At 36.7% G+C, this 10195-nt stretch overlaps 2 protein-coding genes across 3 annotated transcripts; both read right to left on the bottom strand.

Annotated features, from left to right (window-relative positions):
* Nucleotides 1–226: 226 nt before the first annotated feature.
* LOC132313511 (transcription factor MYBC1-like) lies at nt 227–2446 on the bottom strand. The gene is made up of 2 exons (XM_059812307.1): nt 1186–2446; nt 227–1009 (listed from the first exon to the last, which is right to left on the bottom strand). The coding sequence occupies exon 1, from the start codon at nt 2050–2052 to the stop codon at nt 1192–1194; it is 861 nt and encodes a 286-aa protein (XP_059668290.1). The 5' UTR covers nt 2053–2446; the 3' UTR covers nt 227–1009; nt 1186–1191.
* A 3631-nt stretch (nt 2447–6077) lies between these two features.
* On the bottom strand, nt 6078–9415 carry LOC132313510 (psbP domain-containing protein 6, chloroplastic). Of its 2 annotated transcripts, XM_059812306.1 has the most exons (4): nt 9012–9415; nt 7426–7742; nt 6333–6531; nt 6078–6227 (listed from the first exon to the last, which is right to left on the bottom strand). In XM_059812306.1, exons 1-3 carry the CDS (start codon nt 9334–9336, stop codon nt 6361–6363), a joined length of 813 nt encoding a protein of 270 aa, XP_059668289.1. In that variant the 5' UTR covers nt 9337–9415; the 3' UTR covers nt 6078–6227; nt 6333–6360. The 2 variants fall into 2 exon arrangements, with proteins under 2 accessions (XP_059668289.1, XP_059668288.1); XM_059812305.1 differs by having other exon boundaries at nt 6078–6531.
* Between the last annotated feature and the right edge of the window lie 780 nt (nt 9416–10195).

The raw sequence follows: 10195 nt of genomic DNA, 5'->3' as shown, positions 1-10195 counted from the left end.
ATCACCCTGAATGACGGCATAGCTCAAACGAATGGCTAATCCCCCCAACATTGAAGTTGCCGATCACATCTTATTCCTCCTCTCGTTTTAGAAACTTTCAATTAAGAAGCAATCATGATAAGAGTCTGAATTGACTGTCAATAAGTGAAGATAGTTCAGATGAACATGTGTATTCATTTATGAAGAAGACTTGCCAAATGTTAAATAACATAATTGATCAAAGATGTAACAGAACAGGAAATAAAACAGACTTTATTGCTAAACAGAAAAGTATTCGATAACAGAGGAATTTCAGAAAAACAACCAACCACTCAATACTATTCATGGAACAATAAAATAGAATTAAGACTCCAATAGCAGCATGTTTTTGCTTCTCCTTTTTTTCACTTTCCTGAATCCACCAAACATAAGGGGTTAAGGTCTTGAAAACACACACAGTTACAACAAGCAAAACTCACCTTTACATAGGATTAACTAAGAAACACAAAACTAATTTCCTAAACAAGAGATTCTTGAATGTAGCTGACAAACTTAGTACCAAGTATGCCAACCATGGATGGCAACCCAATTCTTATATTTCTAGCGGACATAAATGGTGCTTGCCAGCATTATTCGCCTCTACCTGCAAGCAGGAAATTTAGCAAACTGTTGCATCCACAAACATCACCACCACCAATAATAAATCTCCCTCACAAAGTAAGATGACGTAGCCACTTCGCAAACTACAAATGAACTTAGCAACCACTAAGAAATTCATATCGACCCATGAATAAGAACACCATCATGACTGCAACCGTTGACAACCTTAGGAGGAACATTGTTACCACTAAGAGCGACATCATGATCAATATCCGCCACCAGTAGCCGACAAGGGGAAATAGACTGATACCCACAACCTAATTACAAGCAAAGAAGTCCAAGCAAGTGAAGGACACTGGAATGGACCTCACCCTTTAACACTAATTTCTCTGATAAGCATAACTCAATCGGAAATATGATCATGATACCCCTGCATCATAAGAGGAAATTTGCAATTTTATGTAAACCCAATACTAATTACCACCACCAACAATATTAACAACTAAAAATCCACAATAAGTAAGTTACTCCAAGATCAGATTTTCAATTTTTCACAAGATCCAAAAGCTGAATTGATAGAGAAGGTAAAAGGAAGACAAGATTTACCCAAATTCAATCATCCCCGGTTGGAAATAGAGTGAGAGCTCTCCTCCCATTAGCTTCAGTTGCCGATTCCAAGTCCTCTACGTATGCCGGTAGTGGACTATGAACTGGTGCCCCAATTCGGTGAACTGGCTGCGACTGCCTTGACAGAAATGGATGCTCAAACTGCCCATTTGGTGGTGACCCAAAATGTCCCACCTGCCTATACTGCGGCTGCAGCTGGGGATGTACAGACACAGCCGCTGCCATCTGCTGCTGTTGGTGGTGGTGCTGCAGCGCTGCCACCGGCACAAACGGATGCAAAAAATGTGCCGGCACAGGTGAGCTGGCGAACAAATGATCCATAGAGGGATCTCCTGTGCCTGTCAATCCTCCACCACCACCACCACCTCCTCCACCTCCACCCCCGGAATGCCCCTGCATACGCTTCAAGTAAAGCCGGTACTTTTGAAGATGACTGGCCACATTCTCACGCGTTAACCCGTCAACACTCATGAGCTGCATTATGGTTTTGGGGACTGCGTTCTTGATTCCCAAATGGGCCACAGCGTCCACAAACCTCTTGTGGAGCTGTGGCGTCCAGACGAGCCGGGGCCGCTTGAGGGTTCGAGCCGGCTCGTCACCTACGGCCCCGCCTCCTAAATCGCCAGAATCGAATTCCGAGGAATTGGGCCGGGAAGAAGGGGTCTGAACCGGTGGTTGTGGTGGCGGCGGCGGCTGTGGTGGGGATTGTGGGCGGTTGGGGTTTCGGATGTCGAAGGCGACAGCTAGATCAGGGGTAATTAGGGTTTGGTACAAGGGCATGAGTTCTTCAGGGGATGGAAGTTCTTCTTCCCACCTTGAGAACCAATTAGAGTCGTCTTCTCTCATTTTTGATCAAACTCAACTGGAGAGGTACTTTTTGCTGAGGCAGTAGAAGATTTGTGGGGTTTGTAATTGAAAAATACGAGAAGCAAAGAGTGTACAAGTCAGTCAATGATAAAGAATTGTGGAAGAAGAGAATGAATCTAAGGACGGAAGTTTGTACATGGGGTTGTTTCTCTTACTCTCTCTCTCTAGAACGAATGATTGTGGAGAGAGAGAAGGAAGAGGAGGAAGGGCGGAGGAATTGGGTGGAAGTGGTGGAGGGGTGATCGAGGTGGATCTTGTGTTCTTTTTGAGCATTTAGTATGGGTTACTGTTGATTGATGATGATGCATTTATGCTCTTTTGTTATGATTTTTGTGGGGTTGTATTTTTCCGGGATTTGTGGGTCTCTTATACTTCACAGCATGCACTATGTTATTAACATTTTTTTTATATTTATTTTCACACATTTCTTTGATTTATAGAGTGTATCTCTCTGCTTTTCTTTTTTCCAGTGTTCCTCTATGGGGCGCGTGCACATCACCCTCTATTGCATTGGACTATAAATACGCTCCCAATTTTCAAAATTAGTTTAAACAATTATGAGACGTTCTCATTATCCTAACCCTTATGAACTTGTGCTGATCTTAATACCATTTGTTATGACAAGCTGCTTATATTTCTGTCTTGAAATCATCGTTCACAAGACGTTCTGACACCCACAAGGATTTTTATTTTACACAATTACATTTACATATTGACCTGATTTTTATGAGTGTTTCGTTTTTTACGTTTTTTTATTCACATATTCTCCTTGACCTGATCTTTATAAGTATCTCGTTTCTTACTTTTTTTTTTTTTTTCAAGAATGGCTCTGATATCATCTATCGTAACTCATCTCGTTGTGTAAATATTATTTATTTTACTCATAATTTTTAAAACACGTCTATATAATTAGGATAGTCGTTGTCAAGTGAAAGTTATTGGCAAATGTTATAGGAATTAACAAAAATTGAAAATGCACACTTTGGTGTTTGGTCACTTGGTGACTATTTTTTTTATTGTTATATTTTTTAAAACTTTTCACTTGATGTGAGAACAAATGGAATTGGTGAATTGTGTTTGTTTCATAGTAAGAATTGTAGTGTAACGATATTTTCTTGCCGTTCAAAGGAGAAAATTAAGGGCATGAATTTATGCAAAAGTAATAGCGAATTTCTTGCCAATATTTAAAAATAAACCATAAAATGAAAAATGTGTCTATTACTAGGTGTGATAGTGGATTACTATATTATTGGAAAGGAAGTTTCTTTTGCTTCACAAAGAATATAAGTGAGTTTGAAAGTTCTTTCACGATAATGATAATCTTTTACAATAGCAAAACACAAAAAGTTTCTTTTGCTTATCAAAGAATATAAGTGAGTTTGAAAGTTCTTTTACGATAATGATAATCTTTTACAATAGCGAAACACAAAAGGCAGATATATATATATATATATATATATATATATATATATATATATATATAAAATAAAAAAACTGGAAAAGACGTAACATTTTTCAAAAAAACAATTTTCATAAAGATGTCAATCAAACAAATGTTTGTAATATTATCTGATTTTTCAGTTATTTGCGAATAAAAAAATATTTTGCAGAAAATTAAACCAAATAAGCCATTAGTTTTTTCTTTGATTTTCAGATTCTAAACTTTGAAAGGTTTATTGTGACATTTATAAGGTCGCTTATTAATTATTATACGCTTATTCTTAAGCAAAGGGTAGATTGATTGCCTTCACATAGGTTGATGCTTTACGGTGGCCGGTGCATCTATGGAAAATTAGTGAAGAAACCAAAAAAGGGACAAAAATTCTGCACTTTTCCCCCTATTGCCTCTTATTCTGCACTTTCAAAGATGAAGAGGTATTGAGGGGCGGAGTCGGTACATGCCCAGGAAGCACGTGCCCTCGGCCTGGCCCCGCTTATTATAATACATATATTAAATTTATGTATTTTTATATATATATGTGAAAAAATTCATATTATACTCCCTCTTAAATTTTTATTTTTTAAAATTATCTCTTAAATTTTGTATTTCTTTTCTTTGTTATTCTTTAAATTCGTTTCATTTCCTTAAAAAAGTCAAATTTTTCTTAAAACTTTTGTTAATTATTTATCTTTTTTAAACTACTCATTGATTGATATATTATTATTGATATATTATTTTGAGTAATTTTTCTTCTTTGTCTCTTGATTTGAAGAATCTACAAGTTTGAGTGACAGCTGTGAATTTGTGACATAGATAAACAACAACATTTTCGATTTCTCCTGTAACTCCACAAGTATGGTTCAAGAATCTATGAAAATAGTGCTTATTGAGATGATTATTTCTTAAAGATAGTTGAAACATCTCTTACATACAAACGGACGATAATAATTTCCAAATTCAATCCAGCCCATATATCAAATTTGTAATTTCATGAAGATTTGAAGTTCTCTTCATGAAACCCTGCATTCATTACCATCCGATCAACTCAAAATTATACGAGTAATGCTCAAACTCAAGCTCACCGGTTAGAAAACGCTTCTTTCAAAAATTTTTGTAAAGCTCTCTCACTTAATTCTTCTTTATTATTATTTTTTTTTGGTTTTGAGTGAGTGTTGTGAGCTTTGTAGGACTACTAATTTATACTAGTTTAGAGAAGATATATTCAACTTAATTTAACTTAACATTGATGAACTTAATCTTGATGTATAAATAAATACCAAGTTAAATGAGCTAACATTATAGCATATACAGTTTAGGACTACTATTTATAAATCTGTTGGGCAGCCTCAAACTATTTTAACAGAACAATGGTGCATACAGTTTAGTACTTCTGCACTTGACCAAATATTTGGACTATTGCTTTGTGCACTGAGTAAAATGCTCAGACCATCAGGTATGTCCAAATCGGATCAAAATCCTCTCCTACATAACAATAGTCTTATCCCCTTACGGTTCCCAAAATGTTGTGATGTGGGGTTGAACATCACAACATTTTTGTAAGGTACATCACTAAGTGGACGGGACGCGACGGGACGCGACGGGACACTGTTTCACAGGAGAGGATTTTAATCCGTCCAAACCATGAGACCAGCCCCTTTTTGTGATAATAATGTACTACATAAACCCTCAATATACCTTTGAAATGTACTAGACATCTTGCAAACTAGCCACGGCCAAAACTCTTATATCCTTTCTTATTTAGCTAATCTATAATCATAAGTAAGAAAAAGACTGCTCAATGGTGAACAAGAAATTCAAGACTAATGACACAGCATCCACAAAAATTAGTTATTTATTTTTCCTTCTTGTTGCGCTTCTACTTTATGTATCTTTATGTTTATAACCAACAAAAACTCAATCCATCCTGTTTAATGTTTGTATACTTCAAATTCAGAGACATTTCAGAATAGGTTACGAAAGCAGAATTGCACAGAAGTGGTAAAAAGAAGAGTGGTATTTGCAAGGACAAAGGAGTTTGATTTTGGAAATTGGGGAACAAAAGGACAATGGGAGCAATTTAAACATATAAAGGATGCATGAATGGGGAACAGATGGTAATTCAACATTTCTTCTGTTTATTCTATGTTTCTCTTCTCCATGAACTGAACAAATTCCAGCCATTCACAAAGCAAATGTAGCTGAAACACGCATCGTGCTTTCAGACAATACTGGTTTCCTGCCCAGTTCTGGATAACCTATCTTTATAAAATTAGCTAGCTTTTCTTTGTTCATGCTAGACAACAAGAGGGCCCTGAGTCCCTGACAATTACAATGTGTTTGGATAAATAGAAGCGAAAGGAAAGGATATTAACTGACCTATTAGGCAGATGGCCTAAAATTTCTCAAATTAACAAAATCAATATGTTTGCAAATCTGTCCTAGTTATTCAGTATTCCATGCCCTTCTATACCCTTGTTTGTTAGATCTTCTATTCTTCCTAGAATCTGACCTATTTTCTCATTCAAATCTGAATAAGGAAAAAAATTGCATTTGCTTTCATAGGTAAACAACTAAAATGATAACTATTTTGTCTTTAAATCATCCATAGGAGCCCTAGGTGGAATAATTACAATCATGGAGATGGTAGGTGTATCCATCTTTGTCCCATTTCTGCATTTTCCTCCAAAATTTCTGGACCTTGCAGACATAATAACTGATACAATATTTTGCTAGTCAAGACGATGTTCTAGCTCAATTATCTTGTAGAACATGCAAAAATCAAACAAAATAACATAAAATAAATGAAATGAATACTAACCTTGACCTCTTTAATTTGACAGAAAAAACTACACTTGGAAAGAATCAAGCATGGCTTTTAGAGTTTTCTGGGACGACTGCCACTGCTTGTCACTTGCGCTTACCACAAATAAAACAACAGTATTTCCCTTTGCAGTTGCCTTTGCCAAATTGTGTGCACCCGTCAGAGCAAACGGAGTCTCAAGAACATATTTGTAATACTGCAAACAGCGTAATGAGAAGAATTAAAATAATTATTAATAAAGCAAGTTGCTCTTTACTTCACTTTCTTCAACATAGAGACGGTGTAGCAAAGCAGATTTGGTGCAGAGTGCAGATATTAACGTTTCTCTATGGACTTGAAGACGTATAGAAAAACAGCCAAACCCAAACTAATACGAAGTAGGTTTTATACATTATCACTAATTTTGACCTGTATTTTTGACAGACAAGCGGACATACACATCAAGAACAGTGGAGTGACTTCATACTCCGACATTTAAAATAAATCAGTATAGTAAACCATATTGGTTCACCCAAAATTGCAGAAAAACCCAGGTATTTTTGTCATAGAGATGGTTTTGGGACGTACACTTGAGCTACAAATTCTTTTATTGTTTCTTTTTCTTTTTCCTTGTGGGCGTGTCAAAAGCTCTTATTACCATAACATACTGAATGAACCATTTGCTACATCCATTTCCTACTAGTACTTACTCAAGTTAATGCTCTTATTACACTTTATTTGCAACCTTTTGGGATGGCATAGTGCAAAAAGTTTCGTGCATAACTGCAGTATTTAACTTACTTTCAGGGACAGTGCTCTTGCATTCTTTTTAATACATACTTTGCACATTTCAAAACCATGATAATTAATCTCTGCTGGATCAAGATGTCCCCATATCCCAACACAATAAATGCTGACAAACCAAAATCTATTTGTCTGTTTTTTTGCTATGTGGCACTGAAGGACCATACAGAAGTTAGATTGAGTTACTTGCGGTTTCATTGTAATTTTTACCAAGAGAAAGGTAAAAATTAGAAGAAAGCAAACCCAAAAATAAATGAAAATAAAAAATTGAAAACATATGACGAATGTAAGAGTAGAAAACTTGTACCGTTTGATCACCAAGCTTCTCAACTGAAGTTTCAAGGAGTTCATCTGGGTCTAATGTGTTCCCGGTGACAAAAGGACCAAGAGAAGCAATGAGCTTCTCAGGAGTCCCAATCTCTTCAATTGTTGCATTGGGTTTGTTAGTCAAACGTATCAAAGGAGAAGCCACCACCTGAATTTTTCCCTGGCTTTCATCTTCAAATTTTACTTCCACCCAAGGCTCTGCACACTTGGGTTGGCAGTAATTGCCAGACAGTATGTTGGCCACTCGAGTCTGTTTCCAAGTTGGGGGAATGATGAACTGGTAAGGCTGCACATTTCCTGCAAGCAACTAAACCACAAGTTTCATTAACATATAGAGAGGAGGCAAATCTTCCCCTTCTCCTATCATTACACTCTATAAGAGCCATGTCACTTTCCATTACTGATTCAAACTATTGACCATCATTAGACATTACCCAACTATCTTAATTGGTTTTCTCATTTTATCTCTAATAGGTGTTGCTCTGATCATCTCAAGAATGTGTTTCACTTCTATTTTTATCATTTTTGTCTTATGACACATCCGTCTCAACATTCGCATTCTTGCAACTCTCGTTTTATGAATATGTTGTTTCGTAGCCACCCAACAAAGTATGGACGGTCTAATTGCTAAGTTATAAAATAAAATGCTTGATGCCTCCTCCATTTAACTCATGCTTGAATTATATTTTTAATGCAATCTTCAACTTCTTCTTCATAATCAAGCTTTATTAACAAAAATGCACTTTATCAATCTCTACTATATCCCTATTCTGCTTCCAGTTGAAAATGTTCTATTTTGAAATTCGGATCTATAACACCCAGGGAAAAAAACAAAAAACAAAAAAAATGGCATCTTGAAGGTGTATATATTAGGACCTGATGGAACCAAACTCCATACACGATCTATACGAATTTTTTCTGATGACAGATAAAACTAAAAAGTGAGGTTGGGTAGCCCAGTAGGAAGAGGCACTCCCCTGGGTTGTGAAGGAGCCCAGGTTCGACTCACCCCATCCTCCCCCTCCTTGCCAGGTAAAAATAAATAAATCATGAGCACTGTTATCATAGCATTTCCCAGAATAAAATGCTTATTTTTTTTGGCTAAGTATCTAAAGTCTATATTGAAATGAATGACTTTAGCACTATGGAAATCAGCAAACAGTACAGCTGCCCATCTGTGATCCAACAACCAGAACTCAGATGCCATTCCCTTTAAATTGATTCAATTTTTATATTCCAATTTCTAATCACTGTTTCATCCAGCACTTCATTTAAATGACTAAGAATACTTATTCTTCACTTCAGATTTGTATAACTGTGGAAACACCAAAAACCACAATAATCGATTAAGTGGAGAATACCCATGAAAATATGTTGATAAAACACTCAAATAAACCATGACAATTAGTCTTGACTTCAATGAATCAAAATGTGGCCACTTTTAAATTTAGTAAATTTAACAATGGAAAACTGTCAAGAAATAGACATAAACAATGGACGAGAGAAAAGGGTTATGATATATAAATAGGTAAATTAAGCAAAGTGCGAGAAAGTGGTATAAATTACCTGCGCGAAGAGCGGGAGTGTCTTTGGGAGAGGCTTTGAAGAAGACGAAAGAAGGGTCTGAAGGGGAGGGCGGGAGGTAGGAGCCTACTTCGACCTCTCGAGCTTGTGAAGGAGGAGGAGGAAGAACAAGTTGGTCTGTGAATGAAATCAATGGGAGTAGAGACATTCCTTTGAAGAATTCTCTTCTTCTGATGATACTGATAGTGGGTAATTGCCTGAGATTGATATGGGTTTTGAGGGAAGAAGCTAATTGGGTTTTTGGAGTTGAAGATGGTGTTGAGGTTGAGAAAATGGAGGACGGTGTTGTCACACAAGGAGTCGCCATTAGAGAGAGAAAGAGAGAGAGAGAGAGAGAGGGGTTGGGCTCCCGCTTCTATCCGTTTTAGATGAGGTATCGGATCTCAGCATAAAACACTGGATTTTAGCAATTAGCTGCAAAGTGATTTTTTTTTTTTTTCTACGGTGCCAATTTTTTTTTTTGGGTTTTACTTCATAAACAACAGGGTAAAGCGTTAAAAACTCCTTGAAGTATTGCCCATACAGCAGAAAACCCCTTAATTTACTAATTTGACATATAACTCTCCTGAACTAACTAATTGGGTGCAATTATTCCCGTCCAGTGATAAGCCGGTTGAATTTGAGCATGAAGAAGCACACACGGGTTACATGACAACCTAAATTTCTTTAAATGACCATATAACCCTTTACATTTATACTCAAAACCACTTAAAACACCCAAACACTCCCTTATGCTAAATGAACAATGTTTATTTAGCATAAGGGAGTGATATATATATATATATATATATATGTTTTATTGACGATGAACAGTGTTTATTTAGCATAAGGGAGTGTTTGGGTGTTTTATATATATATATATGTGTGTATATATAGTTATAATCACTGTTCATCTTTTTCATAGTGTCCATTTCAATATCCATCATAATCGTCATGGCCATTCGCGTCACAATCGAAACCAACTCCTCCACCATCCTCGCCATCCCCTCCGATGATACCAGCACCACTGTCCCCACACTTACACCTTCGACACATGGAAAACCACTGTCGCCTTGGCCGGATCATTCAAGAACAGCTCGTCGGTGGAGCAAGAAATCATCGCGATCCAGCTCACCGGAGTAAAACCAGTAGAGAGAGGAAATCGAAGGTCGGCGGCGGCGGTAGCG

Source organism: Cornus florida, unplaced genomic scaffold (genome assembly GCF_030987335.1).
Source record: "Cornus florida cultivar Cherokee Brave unplaced genomic scaffold, ASM3098733v1 CherokeeBrave_3.0.0_Hap2_Chr06, whole genome shotgun sequence".
Classification (NCBI taxonomy): domain Eukaryota; kingdom Viridiplantae; phylum Streptophyta; class Magnoliopsida; order Cornales; family Cornaceae; genus Cornus; species Cornus florida.
The sequence above is the reverse complement of the archived record's forward strand: the minus strand, read 5'-3'. Positions and strand labels throughout refer to the sequence as shown.

Coding starts and splice junctions, on each gene's coding strand:
- LOC132313511 (XM_059812307.1), bottom strand. CDS start 2,052: ATGAGAGAAGACGACTCTAATTGGTTCTCAAGGTGGGAAGAAGAACTT.
- LOC132313510 (XM_059812305.1), bottom strand. CDS start 9,336: ATGGCGACTCCTTGTGTGACAACACCGTCCTCCATTTTCTCAACCTCA. Junction 7,743..9,011: donor CACTCCCGCTCTTCGCGCAG/GTAATTTATACC, acceptor AGTTGCTTGCAG/GAAATGTGCAGCCTTACCAG. Junction 6,532..7,425: donor AGAAGCTTGGTGATCAAACG/GTACAAGTTTTC, acceptor CGCTGTTTGCAG/TATTACAAATATGTTCTTGA.